The 20,132-nt window shown below is 37.0% G+C and overlaps 2 protein-coding genes across 3 annotated transcripts; one reads left to right on the plus strand and one right to left on the minus strand.

The window, feature by feature from the left end:
* Positions 1-1,601: 1,601 nt before the first annotated feature.
* On the plus strand, positions 1,602-5,906 carry LOC115981958 (protein NSP-INTERACTING KINASE 2-like). Its single transcript, XM_031104405.1, has 11 exons — positions 1,602-2,367; positions 2,488-2,620; positions 2,730-2,801; positions 2,886-3,029; positions 3,156-3,227; positions 3,339-3,398; positions 3,517-3,614; positions 4,028-4,177; positions 4,266-4,607; positions 4,763-5,142; positions 5,237-5,906. The coding sequence occupies exons 1-11, from the start codon at positions 2,268-2,270 to the stop codon at positions 5,555-5,557; spliced, it is 1,872 nt and encodes a 623-aa protein (XP_030960265.1). The 5' UTR covers positions 1,602-2,267; the 3' UTR covers positions 5,558-5,906.
* A 902-nt stretch (positions 5,907-6,808) lies between these two features.
* LOC115981959 (F-box/FBD/LRR-repeat protein At1g13570) lies at positions 6,809-9,119 on the minus strand. 2 transcript variants are annotated; one of them, XM_031104406.1, is made up of 4 exons: positions 8,932-9,119; positions 7,572-8,429; positions 7,282-7,440; positions 6,809-7,160 (listed from the first exon to the last, which is right to left on the minus strand). In XM_031104406.1, exons 2-4 carry the CDS (start codon positions 8,382-8,384, stop codon positions 6,867-6,869), a joined length of 1,266 nt encoding a protein of 421 aa, XP_030960266.1. In that variant the 5' UTR covers positions 8,385-8,429; positions 8,932-9,119; the 3' UTR covers positions 6,809-6,866. The 2 variants fall into 2 exon arrangements, with proteins under 2 accessions (XP_030960266.1, XP_030960267.1); XM_031104407.1 differs by lacking the exon at positions 6,809-7,160 and having other exon boundaries at positions 7,302-7,427.
* Positions 9,120-20,132: the final 11,013 nt, after the last annotated feature.

Genomic DNA, 20,132 nt, shown 5'->3' on the forward strand with positions numbered 1-20,132 from the left:
ATCACACCTGCGAATTTTAAAGTTGTGAATTCGAGTAATGGCAAACCTCATTAAAAAGTGGAGCGGAGGCAATGACAACATATGTGATTCCTTTTCTTTCTAAGAAAAAATAAATAAATAAATAAATAATAAAATAGAAAGCATGTAAACCTAATGTCGACCTATCAGGTAACTAGTGAAGAAAATCAGAGTTTTGTGCAAAGTTTTACCTCTTATTGCCTTTGGAGTTAGTATCAAATGGAGCCACTGTGAAAAATCCCTTCCGGTGGCCAAAAACCTGCTCAATGAACCAAACACATACCTAAATTATTCTTAATTTTTTTGGATGTGAAGACAAATATTCTTAAAGTTAATATAGCTTTATTAAGTGCTAATCCAACCTTAATAAATTTTTTTTTTTTTTTTTAATTTTCTGGTCATAAACAACGTCCATCCGATTCCGATTAACTTTTAATTTCATTGATGATCATGGAAAAAGCAGTCGGCAATCGGTCCAAAGAAACGTTTGAAACATCAAGTCAACGGAAATTGTGGGGTCTACATTGCACGTGCACCTATGTACAATTTACATAAGCTGTAATCAGGGGGTGCATAAATTAGTAGTTTGATAGAGTGGGACCCAAGACTCCAATTTGGTGTAACACATGCACACGATAACTCTGTCTTGTAGAATAAAGCTTTACCCTCTGTTCTTCATCAGATGGCAATAAATGTATTTAGGACCCACAAATATATATACTACGAACATATTGTACATATTTTATATATAGATATAGACGACAGCGACAGCGACTGAGAGAGAGTGCAGCTTTTGCTTTTTAAAGTTTGCTGCTTTTGATTGTTTATTGGATGGACTGTCTGTCGAATGTGGAGACAGTGCGAGTGTTTTAGAATCAATAAAGCAAACCCAAATAAGATTATTGTTTTCAAGCCCCAAAAAAAAAAAAAAAAAACTAAGATTATTGTTGGAGAAATATTATCTAGAAAAATTTGAGGACTACAATCTTCCTTTTTCTTTTTTTCTTTTTTTCTTTTTTTTAAGAAACTGGACCATAATCTTTTTTTAACTACAATTTTACCACAATTTTGATGAGTAAATTATGAGTGATTGTTTAAAAAGTAGTTAGTTCATATGAAAGTGATGGACATTTATTTACAATTTATTACATTAGAGTTGTAACAAAAAAAGAGTTACACTCCTATAATTATTGTATTAACTATCTATGCCCTTTTATATCACAACTCTAAATTAGTCGATCATGATCGGTGAAGAAAATAAAAGGCTAGTGTGAAAGTGATTATTCACATTTGCAGCTCACCAATTGATGAAGTTGTAGTTGTGACAATGGTGTGGTGACAAAACTTTTTTTTTTTTTATAATTATTTTCTGGGGATAAGGACAAAATTGTTATATATATAAAATTTGTGAGAAATAAATCAAAATAATTGGCATAGTAGAAAGATCTCACGGGTACCAATTAGATCACCAATCCCAACCCAATTCCTCGAGATTCTCAAAACTTAATAGAAACCAAAATAAAAACAGAAAGGAATATGGAATTTGGCACTTAATAAAATGGGCAAACTCAGGGAATGTTGGATTCTCAGTGGCCACAGTAGAAGCTTAGCAAAACAAAGCAATCCCAACACAAGTTTTAAACTCTCTCTATCTGGGTCTGGCTGACAGCAAAAACTCTTTACTGTTTGACCTCACAAAGTAATTGTTTTTATTAAGTGGTTTTAACATAAATTTGTGAGTGCTTAATAGTTAATACTTAAATTTTGCTCTACTTTTTAAATTAAGACAATGGTGAATAGAAAATTCCCTAGTGCCTTTTTCTTTTTCATTAAAAATAATGCATGATTGAAGGTCTTTTCTTTTACCAATCATCTTTTGCGTTCATCTAGATTTGCCTAATGTGGCTCTTAGCTTTTATATATTCTTTTCTTTGCTGAACCAGTGGCACGCATATTAGTTCTCTTTACTCTTCACATTACCAAACCTCTCTGATTTTGGGTGTAACTAAGTGGCTTGCAGTACTATGAGAAGCGTAAGCAGTTGTGTTGGTTAGCTTCTGATGTGAATATTACATGCAACAAAAACAAAACCAGTTGAAGATTGGTTGTGCTTAATTTTTCAAACTTCAAACTACTCCTACCAGCTTTTTACTTGATTGCTTTCATAAAAATTTAAAAAAAAAAAAAGAAAGAAAGAAAGAAAAGCTGATTTTGGCATCTGGGCTCCTAGTCTTTGAACTTTCAATTCAATGGAAAAGAGAGCGGAGGTTATTTTGTGCTGTGTAGCTTTGTTATGCTTATGGAGCTCAGCAACTGGTTTGCTTTCTTCCAAAGGTGTCAACTATGAAGGTAACTGAAACTCCTCCTCATGGTGCTTTAAAGCTTTGGATGTTTGCTTAATATTTACATCAGTGTGAGATTGTATGGTTTTTTTTTTTTTTTTTTTAATATTTCTTATAAACCTTGTAGTGCAAGCTTTGATAAGCATTCAAGCTCTTCTGACTGATCCTCATAATGTTCTTGAGAATTGGGATGAGAATGCCGTGGATCCATGTAGCTGGGCTATGATCACTTGTTCTCCTGATGGTTTTGTCATTAGCCTGTAAGTAGAAATATATATACATATCAAACCAAGAAAATGGAAATTCTTCCTGCTATAAAATCTAAAACAAAATATTATGTGTGATTTAGTTGAAATGGTTTTGCTGCAGAGGAATTCCAAGCGGGAACTTTTCCGGTTCTCTGTCACCAAGCATCAGCAACTTGACCAATCTCCAGACTGTGTAAGAAAACCAACATATTAGGAAAGTATTATGATAAGTTCTGCATGAATATGAAGCATCTTATTAGAGGACTCTTTTTTGCAGCCTTCTGCAGAATAACAATATATCAGGACCAATTCCCTCTGAGCTTGGGAGACTCCAAAAGCTTCGGACACTTGATCTTTCAGCTAACATTTTCACCGGACAACTTCCCAGTACTCTATCCCACCTGAAAAGCCTCCAATACATGTAAGTCGAATTGTAAAAACAAATTTGTCCTTAAACATGACTTCTACATAAGAAGTTTTGGAAATAATGGTCAGTAACATAGCTTCAACTGTCTCTTACTGGTATTGGGATTTGAATTCTGATCAGGCGGCTAAACAATAATAGTCTGTCCGGACCAATTCCTTCAGCTCTAGCTACCATGACCCAGCTTACTTTTCTGTAATTCTCTTCAAACCTTACCCTTCTTCATTACTAAAAATTATATTTTTTTCTTGAAATTTATTTAGTTTCTTATCTTAATAATGTTTAAATGGATTGTTAATGTTTTAGGGATCTGTCTTACAACAATTTAAGTGGTCCTGTACCAAGGTTTCAAAATAAGACATTTAAGTAAGTCACTCCTAAAATGGTTTTTTTTTCTTTTTCTTTTTCCCTAGTTCTTTTTCCCCCTTCAAAACATTCAACTTTTTCTTTGTCTAATTATGTTCTCATCTTTTGACTGACACAGTGTTATTGGAAACCCTTCGATATGCGCCACCGGAAGAGAAAATGATTGTTTTGGAACGACAACACTATTATCTAATTTTGCCTTGAACAATTCACAAAGTAATTGGAGTTCCCGCTTGTTTCAAGTTTGTTCAATTTATTCAAACCTTTAACTTATAATACAAACACGTTTCCCTGTACTTTATGTTTTATTGCATCTTTTTCTTTCTCACTAATCATTTCTGGTTTGACTAAGTTCTAAGTTCATGATGGAGTTACCTACCAATGAGTTATAGCTCAATTGGTACTTCCTCCTCCCATAATAATAAGATGGAGGGTGAGGTCTTGAGTTCAAGACCCATTGGGTGCATGTGTAACTTACAATTAAAAAAAAAAAAAAATCATGATTGAGTTACCTTCTTTAATTTATATATGCATGATCCCCTGCTTTAAGATAATATTATTTAAATTTAGTTTCTCACAAACAGTTTCTTGCAATTATCATGACCTGTTTTTCTCCTTGTTTCTTTTAGGTTCTCAACCTTCTGGAACAACTAAGAGCCACAAAATTGCCTTAGCCTTTGGTTCAAGCCTAGGTTGTATCTGCCTATTAATTCTTGGGTTTGGTTTCCTTCTTTGGTGGAGGCAGAGACACAACAAGCAAATATTCTTCGATGTTAATGGTTAGTAAAATAAATTTTTCAGAAAAATTAGTAAAGCACTTAGAACCAAATGAGTTTGTTCTGATTAATAGACTCTCTCAAATTTCAGAACAACATCATGAAGAACTTTGCCTTGGAAACTTAAAGAAATTTCAGTTTAGAGAACTACAAATTGCTACAAACAATTTCAGCAGCAAGAACCTGATTGGAAAGGGCGGCTTCGGTAATGTCTATAAAGGTTATCTTCATGATGGTACACTAGTAGCTGTGAAGAGACTCAAAGATGGAAATGCCATTGGGGGTGAGATCCAATTTCAAACAGAAGTTGAGATGATCAGTCTAGCAGTGCACCGAAATCTCCTCCGTCTTTATGGATTTTGTATGACAAGCACAGAGAGGCTTTTGGTTTACCCTTACATGTCAAATGGGAGTGTTGCTTCCCGTCTCAAAGGTAAGGGGGACTAACCAAGGATTATACTATAGCTACGTCCCTTTGTTTGGGACAATTTGCTGAGCAAGTAGAGCAAGATGTTAACGCGTAATTCAGTTGCAAATTCTGCACTAATATATTAACTTTGTTTCACTATCTTCTTTTCTTCATTGTAGCAAAACCAGCCTTGGATTGGGGTACAAGGAAAAGAATTGCCTTGGGAGCTGCAAGGGGGTTATTATACTTACATGAGCAGTGTGATCCCAAGATAATTCACAGGGATGTGAAAGCTGCAAATATATTGCTTGACGACTACTGTGAGGCAGTGGTAGGAGATTTTGGACTGGCAAAGCTGTTGGATCACCGTGATTCACATGTGACTACAGCAGTGAGAGGCACCGTGGGGCACATAGCTCCTGAGTATCTCTCAACAGGCCAGTCCTCTGAGAAAACAGATGTTTTTGGTTTTGGGATCCTTCTACTTGAACTAATATCTGGGCTAAGGGCTCTAGAGTTTGGGAAAGCTGCAAACCAAAAAGGAGCCATGCTTGACTGGGTAAGACAAACACATTGTGAACATTACAAGGTCAACTTAAAACTCCATCTGCCTTCGTAAAAAATATATCTAATTCATGACAGTATAATTGCAGGTGAGGAAAATTCATCAGGAAAAGAAGCTTGATATGCTAGTTGACAAGGACTTGAAAAACAACTATGATCGGATAGAGCTCGAAGAAATGGTTCGAGTAGCTTTGATATGTACTCAATACCTTCCAAGTCACAGGCCAAAGATGTCTGAAGTGGTCCGAATGCTCGAAGGAGATGGGCTTGCTGAGAAATGGGAGGCTTCTCAAAGAGCTGAATCAACCAGGTCCAGAGCCAATGAATTCTCCTCTTCAGAGAGATACTCAGATCTTACTGACGACTCTTCTTTGCTTGCCCAAGCAATGGAGCTCTCTGGACCCAGGTGACAAGGTTGTGAAAATGGAAACGAAGTTAAAATTATGAAAGGAAAAATCAGTAATACAATCAGATTACAAGAATCTGAGTCCAAAATCCCAGTTGAACTGAGTTTGTTGTATATTAGAATCATTTTGAAGCCCCAAAGATTTGTGTTAATTTATGACTGTACAGACTCTGATTTAAGAAATAGGCGTTTGGGTGAGTGTTACATGTGCTTTGGTTTCTGCTGAGTGAAGAAATTTTTTCAGATAAATGTCATACTAAGAGTCCTGAAGTTGTAAGAATAATCTTCTTGGGATGAGCTTCGTTTGTTTTAATAGCATGTTGAATCGGGAAAGAGATTCATTACTCTGTTAACACTGGAATTGTGATGCTTATTCTTTGTCCTAAAACCAATATCAACTTCCACGATTTGTTTTCAGAACTTCCATAAAATCAAGAAAACATGTACAATATCTCAGTCCTTTACTGCAGAGAATAGACATGTAATTATGTAGGATGCATTCATGGTCCACACTATTCTTTATTGAAATTGATAGTGACAATGACGAGATTGTTCGGTCTAATATTGGATAGCTGGCTGGAAGTGTGAAGGAATTGGCATCTATCATCCTTTAACCTTTTGTTAAAGATAAGATCAGATTCTCAAAAGTGAAACCTAGATTTGGAAAATAGCGAGATGTGGTTCATCCACTAATTGAACACTGTAAGGCATAAAAAATGGTACAAAATGCATCTTCAACCCAAAAAATTCATGAAGGGCATTACACATCAACTCAAATTATTGTCCCCAATTACACTGTGTCACATGAATATTTTGACTGCCTAGTCTTGACTTGATTCAAATTGCAGGGCTTTTAATTTTTATAGTCCAAATTAATTACAGAAGATCAAAATGAAGTTGTTCAAGGGTGATATTCCCTTTTACAAAATATTGGGTGGTCCTAGTAATGCACCAACTAAAGGTGGGGATATTGAAGATCCCAGGGCTGCCTAATGGCCAGAGAATAGAAATTCTAAAGAATCTAACAAAAGAAACATAAATAAAGATGTGCGCACTGCACAGTTCCACTTGTTGCAAGATAAGTATGGGCAAAAATATGTATAATTTATCTTCAGAGCTGTTAGATTTAACTTTCTCTTCAACAGCAACAATTATGCAATGTATGGCTGATGATTTAATTGGATCTAAATAATATTAACATTTTTATTTCGATGATAAAGTTACACAAATGTAATTGGGAAGCAACTCTGCCAAAGGGATTGAAACAAAAGAGATTGAATGATAAACCAAAGCATTACATGAGAAAACAATGTTTAATTCTGGATGAATAGAATTTCTGCTCTAGGAGAAGCCCGCCGAAACCTCACCAACTCAATCAACATATTCAGTCTTCCCTCTGTAACAAATGAACAAGGTGCGATGCTCATTACCTCAAGCACTGGAGAATTTTCAAGCAAAAACTTGATGAATTCCATCTCATGAGGTACGCCAGACATCTCTGTCATCTTTACAACTTTAAGTCTCCCAAATATGCAATGTGAAGGACATTCTTTCTCCCAAAAATCCAAATCAGTTGCTTCCATAGCAGTTAGCGTGTTTAAGGAGCTCTAATAGAAATTAATGTATAGAAACATGTTAGTCATAATAAAAAACTATTAACAAATGTTTCACAAAACAAATACTGAGACATTCACCAAATAAAGCCTCAACACGTTCAACATAGCTTACCGAGATTTGAAGTTCCTTCAAGTTAGGAGAGTTCGTAATCAAGCGAAGAACAACAAGTATCTCTTTCATATCTTCAAAACTTACTTGATATAATTCAATAATCTTCAAATTGATATATTTAATTGGAAGTCTTCCTGGGTCATCACCTACAGTCAAGTACTAGAGACGGGAAATAAGAAATCATTAAGATAGTTTCATATAAAAACTATAAGCGTCCCTGATAATAAATCCAACTCAAAACAAAGTAACAGAAGACACACTAGACAAATAAAAACATAACATAGTGTTACCTTTGTGAAGTAGATACGCCCAATGAGCCTCTCAAGATGTGGTGCACCACCAAGAAACTTGATAAAATTACAACTGGAACTTTGTTCCATGTGTTCAGCAATGTCCTCAGTCATATACATGGCAACAGACATTGCGATCAGAAGAGGAGTATTTTCGAGACAAATGTCTTTGAATTCACCTTCAAGGCACAAGTATTTGAGATTTGGGGAACGAATATTAAGCGTTAGACTATCAATGTATGATAGTGACAGACTCTCAAGAAGAGGGCAACTAATGATAACACTTTCAATTGCATCAGAGGCAACATAAACTTGGTGAAGCTTAAGGCTCTTCAAAAAAGAGAATCCCTTAAAAGTAGGTGGTGGATCTAGTTCACAACGAGACAGCTCCAAATGGGTTAATTTTTTACAATTAAAAAGACATGAAGGTACCCTAATCCACTCATTTTCATCCAATTCAAGAACCAATTCTTTGATATCTTTCCTTGAAAGGAAAAGTATCCATTGATCTATATCTGGGCAGCTCGTCAAGAATGAAGTACAAAGCTGGAACTTGTGAATTGGTCCTTGATGGAGAAATAGAGCCCGAGTGATAAAGTTTATAAGCTTGTTCTCGACAAATGTTCGGTCGTTAGTTGAAGTAACACATTTTTCGTCAAATGCAAGATGAGTGAGTGTGGCCCATCTATACCTCCATTTACTTGACAAAATGCTTGTCCTTACTGCCTCTACTATTGGTAGCCGAGTGAGAATACTCTCTATAATGCTTTGAGGTAAATCACTAATCAAATCCAAATCCGGAGAATCACCCATTTGTGTGTCTCAGCCAAAATGACAATCGAGCAATGCCAACACAACCTATAAGCAATTGAAAAAAATTTAACTCAAAAATCAACTGCCACACTGCTATGTTTTCATTATATTCCACATTTCACAACAAAATCAATAATTTAAATAAAAAAAATAAAAAACCCATTTCTTAACAAAATCATTAATGCAATATATCTTCTACTATTCCATCATTAGAGTCTGAGGAAACAAAGACCCACTACTCAGATGTCTCCAATATGAATATTTCTTTGTTATATAAGCAATTGGCAACCAAATTCATCAAGAGCACAAAATTAATAATGTTCTACTTCTATTGTATAAGTAATGAATTTGAAACTCAAATTCAGCCCCGCCGCGCCCCCCCACCCCACCCCCCCCCCCAAAAAAAAAAAAAAAAAAGAATTAGATCTTAGACAAATACGAATTATTAAAGAGAAAAGAAACCAACATTTAGACAAAAGCGAAATAAACATTTCCGTAGATTAAAAAAAAACATTTGAAATAAATAAAGCAAAAAAAAAAAGATTACCGAGATTGGAAGATGAAAGTTGTTCTTTTCCGGAAGAAGAATGTCAAATTTTGCTATGTGAAGGCAACCGAAAGTTTGTAGTTTGGTAATAACGCGGAGAGAAAGAGATGCGACGGTGTGGATTGTGGAATGGAAGAAACACATTTCAGTACTTTTAATTTTAATTTAGGCCCAAATGCTAAAACAACCTTCGGATTTGGTTTTTTTTTTTTTTTTTTTTGGTTGGGTTTAAGTACACTAAGTAATGTTATACCACTCAATAATTTGTTATAGAATTCATATTTTGAAAATCACACTATTAAATTATATATTATATATGTTCTTAACAATCATACTAAATTTCATGACAATTAGATGTTATTTATTATTTGATCTATAAACTCATCTTTTATGTATTATTTTAAATTACAAAAACTTGAACTTAAAGAATTGATTGATGATATAGCTATTAATTTTTAATCACTTTAAAATTTTGCAAGCATGGAGAATATACGAAGATAATATAATCTAACGGTAAATTTGTTAAAATTTGCATCCAATTAAAAAATATTGCGTGGTGTAACATTACTTAGAATTATACCAAATGTAACTTGAACCCAACTTTTTTTTTTATATATATATAATTTTGTATAAAAACACACGTTTCAATTATTTTTTTAATTTAATTAAGTTTTTATTCTTCTCAAAAAAAAAATGAAGTTTTATATTCCCCAAATTGACCCTATAACTAACTTTTGTTATCTTAAAAAAAAAAAAAAAAAAATCACATGATCATCACGAGCAATAACATGAGTAAGTTAGTACTCGTTTGTTAAGAGCTGAAGTCGGTTAATGGATAATCACTTTGTCAGGATAAGCTAAACCAATTTTGTTATGGCTGTTATTGGTAGTTGAAAGTTCAAATATGTGTATAAACACTCTTGAACGTTTAGACCCCCAAATTACAACTTAACCAATTCAAGCATTATGTCAAACAGCTAGTGTGCGGAAAATTAACATAAGCTATAATATGGAATTGGAAAAACTATCTAAGCCAAATTAAAATCACAACCCACAGCAGATAAAAAGGCAAAGATAAAAGGGAAGGAAGATGCAAACACAAATACAACATGCGATGTGTTATCGAAGAGGAAACCGAAGTTCTCGACGTAAAACCTCTCCACCGCCCTCCAAGCGGTAAAAAATCCACTAGAAAATATAGTTGAGATACATGGACAGCAATAGACCCTCCAAGCCTAATCTACCCAGTGCACCTAAGCCCTCCAAGCTTCTTGCTCCAACGAGGTTGCGCCGAACCTTTTTCTTTTCTAGCTTCCCAGATTCCGCTACTAGACCGTAGCATCAACCAATGTAGATTGGTTCTGTAAGGTTGAATTTAATCAACCATGTGTTAGCTTTATTCCATGACAAATTTGCTTGTAATATAGCACTTAGAAACCTTGTATTTAGGTGGGAATCATGTAAGGGTAGCGTGTGAGAGAGTGTGAAGAAATGCTCAAGACAGTGCAGTGAAGCAGAGACTCGCGGCTAGGACTCGCGGGTGGCTCGCGGCTTGCAAGCCGCCAAAAGTTGCTCACGTGCAGAGCATGCAGGGGAGCTGAACAGTCACGCCACCTGGAGCACTACACGACAAAAATCCAGACTGGCCATTAAGTTAGCTCGCGACTTGAACTCGCGACTCAGTCAAGTCGCGAGGTTAAGTCGCCAGCCAGCCCTGTTTTTGGAAAAACTGACTCTTCGTATTCCATTCTCACACCAGTATAAATACCCCTCATTCCCACAAGATATGTGTGGCTATTCAGAAAGAAAAACCCTAAGAGAGGTTTCTTCAAAACACCCACCCAATTAGAGAGAGCTACTCATTCTTAGAGAGAAATCTTTGTAGTCTCTTCTCATTCCCTCTCTCATTGTCATATGTATTGAGAGGAGATTTCTATCCAAACACTACCCACACCCATTTAGAGTGTTGAGTGTTTTTGGAGTTTTGGGAAGCATTGGTAGATGCCAAGGATGGCGGATGCTATGGTCTAGTAACGGAATCCGGTAAGCTAGAAAAGAAAAAGGTTCGGCGCAACCTCGTTGGAGCAAGAAGCTTGGAGGGTTTAGGTACATCGGGTAGATTAGGCTTGGAGGGTCTATTGCTGTTCATGTATCCCAACTACATTTTCTAGTGGATTATTAACCGCTTGGAGGGCGGCGGAGAGGTTTTACGCCGAGGGCTTCAGTTTCCTCTTCGATAACACATCGTGTGTTGTTCTTGTGTTTGCATCTCTCTTCCCTTTATCTTTGCCTTTTATTTTCTGCTGTGAATGTGATTTATAATTAGCTTAGATTGATTTCCAATTCTGTTTATAGCTTATGTTCATTTTCCGCACACTTGTTGTTTGTCATAAAACTTGAATTGGTTATTTTGTGTTTGGGGGTCTAAACGTTCAAGGGTGTTTATACACGTTTTTGAACTTTTAGGTTCCTTCCTAACTGCTTCCCAGAAATCCAAACAGCCCTCTCATAGTGATGAATATGGTGAGAACAAGGTTTGGTAAAATGCCTCTCAAGGATTTGACAATGGAGAGGAAGAGAGTTGAGGAATTTGAAGAGACTCTAATGTATAGATTGTGCGTAAATCAATCTTATTTTTCTTTAGGGTTTCTCTCTTAAAATTCTCTCTGGAAGCTCTCTTTCATTTGTGGGTAAAAGGGGTATTTATACTGGAGTAAGAGAGGAATGTGAAACGTCAGGATTTACAAAACAAAGGTGGCTCGTGGCTTGACCTCGCAACTTGACTAAGTCGCGAGATCCAATCGCGAGATAATCGTATGGCCAGTTGTCCTGTTTTGTCCTGTAGTGCTCCAGCTAGCATGACTATTCACCTTCTGGCATGCTTGGCACGTGTGCTGCGTCTGGCGGCTTGAAACCGCGAGCCACCCCCGAGAACAAGCCGCGAGTCTCTGTTTTTTTGCACACTCTTGAGCAATCAACACTCTATCTCAATCACTACCCTTACAACAAACCCACCTAAATACAGGGTTACTAAATGCTGAAATACAAGCAAATTTGGCACGGAATAAAGCCAATAAAATGGTTGATTAAATTCAACCTTACAATCTCCCTCTTTGGCTATTCCGTGACAAAACCCTAAAACAGACTCTAGACTTAACATGTGAGTTGGGAACAGTTGAACAAAACTCACTCACACCTAATTCTAGAAGCTGTGAAGCACTTGAATCTTAAGAACATGAAACTCCTGAAACACAACAATACACCATGATCATTGTATGCAGAAAAACATGAAATGCATATGAAACAAGCTTAAGATGATCAAGCAAAGATGAAGTGAAGATTCAAATCAAGACTTAATCAACCAAGTAATCACCACAAGGTAGTGATCACAGTGCTCATTCACACTTGGAATGAACACTTGAACATACAACTTAACAAGAATAAGGCAAGATACTTGTATGCTGAACACTCAACCAATGCATAATACACAAAATATATGCATCTAGGAACAATCCTACAAGGGCACAAGAGTGACAGTACATAAATCAAAATGCAAGACATTTAGATAGAAGAACTGATTTCAACATAGCATAAAAGGCTGCATTAAGTAAGGTACAAACCATAAAGCCTACAAAATATGCATAAAAACATTAACCCTAAAAGTTTACATAAGCACATGGGTACAAACCCAATATATCCTAAAAAACATCAACAAAATATATAAAAGATTAAACCAAGATTTTAAGTTATGAGTTAGAAACAAGAATACACCAAAACCACAGTGTATCAAACCCATATAAATACAAAAAAATATAAACCTATAAGTTTAAAGGTTAAGGCTTAAAACAAGAGTATCTGTGTACTCCCCCTATCACTATGCACACTTCCCTTTGAGCTTTCTCCCCCTTACTGAATGCTTTCCCCCTTTTTGGCACGAATAGCTCAAGGCTGTTGTCCAACTTTTGTTGAATAGCGTCTAGCTGATTCTCCATAGTCTCGAGACGCATTTGAACATGGTTGTTTGTGGAGTAGAGAAGTGGCACCATCTCATCAATGCGTTTCTGAATATTTTCAAGTAAACTACCCATTCTATCAGTTTGAGGATCAGTCTGTGCATACGGAATGCTAGCTTGTGGAACTTCAGGAATAGCATGCGAAGTAGGTGTGGTATGTGCAAGTGTCTCTGACTCAGGGGCAGATGGAGTAACCGGAGAGATGTGTGCACTCTTTGGTGTTTTAGAGGAGTGACTTCTGCTAGCTTGAAGAGTGTACATGGAAATAGGACGCTAACGGGTCAACATTTTTCCATCTGTGGGAGGAACAATGCCTTCACGAAGAATGAGCTTCATGATGAGACTGCAAAATGGAATAATTCCTCAAGCTGGAGTTCAAACTGCGGTATTTCTCATGGTGTAAAAGATGTGAGCACATATATCAATGGGGGCTCCTGTAATAAGATCACAAAGGAATAGAGCTCTCCGAAGATTTATAAATGTAGTGTTGGATAGTGGGTAGAGATTAGTGAACATGATCAATTTCAGTGTGGTCAGCTCTGGTGCAAACTTTGCGGTGCTGATGGATGTTCCTATATTGGATACTTCATGATCGGATCCTAAGATTTGTAGAATTTCTTGAATCTCTGGAGTTCGATCATCGTATGGAGTTAGATCCACATTCTGAGGTCTAGTGATGCCGAGAACATCTGCGATGGAGTTTGGGGAAATGCCAAACTCTTTTCCTCTGACCCAGAAAATAAGTTCAACTCCAAAATCACTTGCATTGGAGAAGCATTCTTTAACCAGTTCATCCATTGGATCAACAAAGTTCCCAAACAAGTTTGCCCAATCTTGTGGCTCAAAGATTCGAGGGATAAAAGTGGTCCCTAAGGTGTTAAACTCCACCACCCGTTCCACTATAGGAGTTGACTTGTCAAAGATATTTGAGTAGATGTGTGAGGTAAGCGGGGTTCTAAACCTCTCCTCATTGGAGTCTTGAGATGACTGTGATGAGAGTCGAGTCCTTTTAGCAACTAGGGTTGTTAGATCGTCAGCAACAATGTCTTTACCCTTAGAGGATCGACGAGACATCTGCAAGAGAATAGGCCCACAGCAAAGAACCAAAAACAGCACCACACAAGATAAATATCAACATGATTCGATGCAAATAAGAGTGAAAACCAGAGAAATTAATACACAAATGCTAACTTAAGACAGTTCAGACCCAAACAAACCACCATCAATACTAAAGTGCACAATACGACAAGTGCAGCAAAATGGTGAAAGAATAATAGAGCATAGAGAGACACAAATTCTAAAATAACTGTCAATTAGACAATCTACCATGACCATGATATGCATACAAAGACAGCATTCGAACATTAAGAACGGATAGCATAAAACAGACCACATAAAATTTCAAAATGAAGGATCAGAGCACCCAAATTAGATCATATGGCTGTGAGACACAACATTCAGAAAAAGAAGTTGTTTTAAAGGAATACTTTCAAGATGCCATCATCCACACATTATGTTATCATAAAAACACAGTAAACCAATGCTGTAAGCCAACTATAACACACAAACAAGTGAAAGGAGCAAGTCACAAAAATACCAAACCCATCTAATAAAAGAGTTTGAGAATCAACAACAGGCAAATATCAGACCAAAGATTAAACACATTGTAACTAATCAACATGAAAACGGATGAAATCAACAACACACACAACTAGCCATACCCATCAAACAAAGAGAGGAATGATTCGAACATAGTATCTATCCAAATGGCAAGAAACATTCATTAAGCAGGGAAAATGAGATGAGGAAAGCGAGACCAATACCTTTTCTTGATGATTTTGAGAAGAAATGAAGTAACAATGGAGTTTGAAAATGGGTACACGGAGTGTTTGGGAAGGAGACAGTTGAGAGAGAAGATGAATAGTCACAAAAGCTCGAGGGAAAACTGAAAAAGATTTAAAAACTGCCCCTATTTTTGCCAAACACGCGTTTTTCGCCACTGAAGTGAGTCGCCACAAAGACGCCAGTTCAAGCCGCCAGTTCAAGCCGCCAAAACACTCAAAGACAAAAGTTTGAAAAAAATTTCTAAGTGTTTTTCGCGACTAGAAGGTCTATCCGCGAGAGAGTCACGAGCTAAGCCGCCAAAATCTCTGAGTAACCCTCGCGACTGGACCTTCCACTCGCGAACAAGTCACCAAAAATGACCCGCGAAGACGCGACTGAGGCTCGCGACTTGACTTACCCGCGACTGAGTCGCCAAAACAGGGCAAAAAAGGATTTTTGAAATTTTCAGATTTTTCTAACAAAATACTTTCCAAAAACACCTAAAAACACTCAAAAATCTTTTTGTGCTTGAATTAACAAAGATTGAGCATGTGAAAATACATTTTATCAGGTACAATTACACAAATGAATATGGCATTTATTGAACATAAACTTGTGTGTTGTGTGTGGATATCAACAATGAGATAGTCCTTAGTTTAATGTGAAACTTCAATAATCAATTCAACCAAGGCATACACAATTAGCACTAGATCATGTGATCCATCTCAATTATAGAAATATGTATATATGACCTCCCACAAAACTTGATAACATATCTTGGAGCTTTATATTTGACTTCACTTTTAATCATAACATTTGATCTTTTTGATCCTTTGAAACAATTACCTCTCATTGTGAGAGTGATATATGATATTTCACATTAAAGAACTAGCCTTTGGCTTTTTGAATAAACATTCACTTTAATATAAGGTCGCTTACCCTTTTTCCTAGTCGAATACTAGAATGTGCGACAAGTTTTTACAACTCAATATCTCTTTTCATTTGGAGATTTACATTTGGTGAGCTCTTTTTAGCCAAAAAAAATAAATAAATAAAGAGTGAGAAGATATATAGACACAAGTCTATGCATGTCTCAAGATTATTATAACCATTCACTAATCATTCATGACAAGTTTGAAGATCTATTTACAACAATCACATAGATTTCATGATTTCTCCCACAGTGATATGAGTGCAAAGAAACAAGCAATGCTCGAAAATGCACAAAGTTATTAGCACAAAGGTACATGGCAAAATAGGTTTTGAGACAAAAGCTCAACAATGTCAATCAAACTTTTTGATTTTCTAATTTTTATGTGATTTTTGGATTTTTGACACTAGAAGAAAAAATTGATCAAAAACAAAAAAAAAAACAAAATCAAAAGTATGCACAAGTAGACAAGCAAACAACCATCGGCAAAAACAACAAGCAAACAAACAAACAAACATCGTCGCAAAGCATAGGAAGTATTAATGCATGGACATGTTGTAATGCTTATGCATGAGTACCATTTTTCACCCACACGTCACTTGCGTTTGGGGTGATTTCCTTATAGGATTGGGTACGGGAGTTAGGGCTTTCAAACCTTCGTGAGAAGCTTTCCAAGCAGTTGGTGAATGCACCAATCATCTTCATCACGTTCATCATTCCGAGATCACCATTTTGATCTCTAGATTGTTCACCTGCCCAATTTCTTCTATCATTTCTAGGTCCTCCTGACCTATGAGGAGTTGCACTATTCTTTGCTCTCAGCTTTTGGCAATTTGGTCGAGTATGCCCTTGAAGTCCGCAATGATGACACACATAAGTTGATCTAGGACCTCTTTGTGGTCGTGGACGAGACTTGGCACGAGATTCAGACTTGCCCACATACTGATTGCGGGGATTCAACAATCGTTGGTTCTCCACATTCTTCTTCTCCTTCATCTTGAGCTTCTCAGCAGTAAGGTCAACTTCAACTGGATCTTTAGCCTTTACAAACTTCACTTCTTTAGTGACAGTTCCAGATGAGCTACTTCCTCCGGTATATCCCAATTCGGATTTGTCTGAAAAACTCTTTTGAGATGAAATAACATCATCTAGCTTCTTGGTGGTGACCCTCTCTATTTTAGCATTTACTTGCACAATCTCTTACTTAAGAAATCTCACTTTTGTGTAAACTTCTGACAACTCACCATTCAGTGTCTCTATCTCACATTTGGCCTCCCTATATCGGATTAGGAGGCTCTTATAGTCCTCATCTACCTTCTTCATTTTTCTCACAGCAGTCTTGGCCACCCTTGTGTACTCACCCAACTTCTCCAAGAGTGAGTTATAATTCTCTTGAAGGTTGGCTGTGCTTTCATCTTCTTCAGCATCTGATTCTTCAACAATTCCCAGTGATTCTTCATCACTATGTTCTCCAAGGTCTCGTACAAGCAGATTCAACTCATCTGAAGACTCAACATGAGCAATAGTCATAAAAGCTGAGTAGTTCCCCTCTCCATCACAACTTTCTTCAGATTCTGAGTCGGATGAATCCGAGTCACTCAATGTTGTGGCATACACTTTGCATTTCGATTTCAAATAATTCGGACATTCTTTCTTAAAGTGTCCATGCCCGTTACATTCGAAACAAGTGACACCTTGTGTAGGTTGGGATTCTTTTCCATCTTTCTTTTTGAATTCCCTTTTCTCCCTTCTAGAACTTTGGAATTTTCTTTTATCATCAAATTTGCCATTATTTTTGAATTTCAAGAACTTTCTGAAATTTTATGCAACATCTTTGTCAACAACATCTTCTCCCGATGAGTCTTGATCTTCCACCTTCTCATTAATGGTCTTAAGAGTAAGAGATTTACTCTTCCGTTGATTGGGCAGCGACATCTCATAAGTCTGAAGAAAACCAACCAGCTCCTGGACTTTGATGTCATCAAAGTCCTTACTCTCTTCAATCGCTGTCACTTTAGCACGAAAACTTTCCGGCAATGATCGAAGGATCTTCCTTACAATTTTAGAATCCTCCATTTTCTCCCCCAAATTGAACTTGCTGACAACCACCTCATTTAGCTTCCCATAGAAAGAGTCAAAGGACTCATCCTCACTCATTTTGAGCTCCTCAAACCGAGTGGTCAGCATTTGCAACTTGGTATCTTTCACTTTCTTCGTGCCTTCGTAGGTGATTTCCAATATCTCCTATGCTTCTTTGGCAACGGTAATGTGGGAGATCCTGTGAAATTCATCTGGAGACACACCACAAAAAATAGCATTGAGTGTTTTACTGTTAGCATTAGATACAGCGAGTGCTGCCTTATCCCATGTGGATTTGGCTGCCTCAGGTTTGGTCCAACCAATCTCAACAGCATCCCAAACTGATTCATCAATTGAGCAAAGAAATGCTCTCATGCAAACCTTCCAAAAAGCATAATTACTACCATCAAAATATGGAAGTGCATTTAGGGATTGAGACTGATCCATCTCAATAGGGAGTCAAGGATCACACAATGGTATTGAAACCAATAAAAGTATACCTGCTCTGATACCAAATGAAAGTTCAAATATGTGTATAAACACCCTTGAATGTTTAGACCCTCAAATTACAACTTAACCAATTCAAGCATTATGTCAAACAGCTAGTGTGCGGAAAATTAACATAAGCTATAATATGGAATTGGAAAAACTATCTAAGTCAAATTAAAATCACAACCCACAGCAGATGAAAAGGCAAAGATAAAAGGGAAGGAAGATACAAACACAAAGACAACACGCGATGTGTTATCGAAGAGGAAACCGAAGCCCTCGGCGTAAAACCTCTCCGCCGCCCTCCAAGCGGTAAACAATCCACTAGAAAATATAGTTGGGATACATGGACAGCAATAGACCCTCCAAGTCTAATCTACCCAGTGCACCTAAGCCCTCCAAGCTTCTTGCTCCAACGAGGTTGCGCCGAACCTTTTTCTTTTCTAGCTTCCCAGATTCCGCTACTAGACCGTAGCATCAACCAATGTAGATTGGTTCCTTCCTAACTGCTTCCCAGAAATCCAAACAGCCCTCTCACAGTGATGAATATAGTGAGAACAAGGTTTGGTAAAATGCCTCTCAAGGATTTGACAATGGAGAGGAAGAGAGTTGAGGAATTTGAAGAGACTCTAATGTATAAATTGTGGGTGAATCAATCTTGTTTTTCTTTAGGGTTTCTCTCTTAAAATTCTCTCTGGAATCTCTCTTTCATTTGTGGGTAAAAGAGGTATTTATACTGGAGTAAGAGAGGAATGTGAAACGTCAGGATTTACAAAACAGGGGTGGCTCGCGGCTTGACCTCGCGACTTGACTGAGTCGCGAGATCCAGTCGCGAGATAATCGTATAGTCAGTTGTCCTGTTTTGTCTTGTAGTGCTCCAGCTAGCATGACTGTTCACCTTCTGGCATGCTTGGCACGTGTGCTACGTCTGGTAGCTTGAAGCCGCGAGCCACCCGCGAGAACAAGCCGCGAGTCTCTGTTTTCTTGCACACTCTTGAGCAATCAACACTCTATCTCACTCACTACCCTTACAACAAACCCACCTAAATACAGGGTTACTAAATGCTGAAATACAAGCAAATTTGGCACGGAATAAAGCCAATAAAATGGTTGATTAAGTTCAACCTTACAGTAGTTAGTTAGCTGATACAACTAGTGTCGACATAGAAACAGTTGGTAGTTAGGCATTATAGATTCATTGTAGCTAATTTTGGCATTGTAGGTGAATATAAAGAAGATTGAACTCATTGTAAAGGAATCATCTAGATTGTTAATAAAAATACTTCTCTCTATTCAATTTTTCTCTTTCTTTTACCCTTTAATTCTCTAGTAGGCCTAGTTCCCTCAAAGAACTACTCATCTTTCTCTTTAATTCACAAGACTTGGTTGGTCTTATTAATTGGTATCAGAGCCAATTCTATCACCATGACAGAAACCTGAACTTTATTTCCTCTCAATGAAAAAATCAACACTTAACCATTAGCAATAGGGCAACATGATCAGGAATTTAGCAATGTTCATAAGAAGTCAGATGCAGTCACTAGTATTTTGCAAACTCTATCAGAAACTGTGCAAGGACTCACTGAAGTTGGTAATGGATGGTAGCAAAGAACTGCATCCCCACCAAGAACTTCATCACCAATGGTGACAGTTCATCAAGAATCTCCCTTAATAGCAATTTCCAAGGTAGTGAGATTAGAGTTTCCACGGTTTGAGGGTGAGAATCCATTGGGTTGGGTCTACAAGGCTCATTAATTTTTTCAACTATACAATACCCTGGTCAATCAGAAGATACTCTTAGCCTCATATCATATGGAAAATAAAGCTTTGATTGAGTTTCAAAATGCATAAGAGGTTGGCCAATT

The sequence above is a fragment of the Quercus lobata genome, chromosome 3 (assembly GCF_001633185.2).
Source record: "Quercus lobata isolate SW786 chromosome 3, ValleyOak3.0 Primary Assembly, whole genome shotgun sequence".
NCBI lineage: Eukaryota > Viridiplantae > Streptophyta > Magnoliopsida > Fagales > Fagaceae > Quercus > Quercus lobata.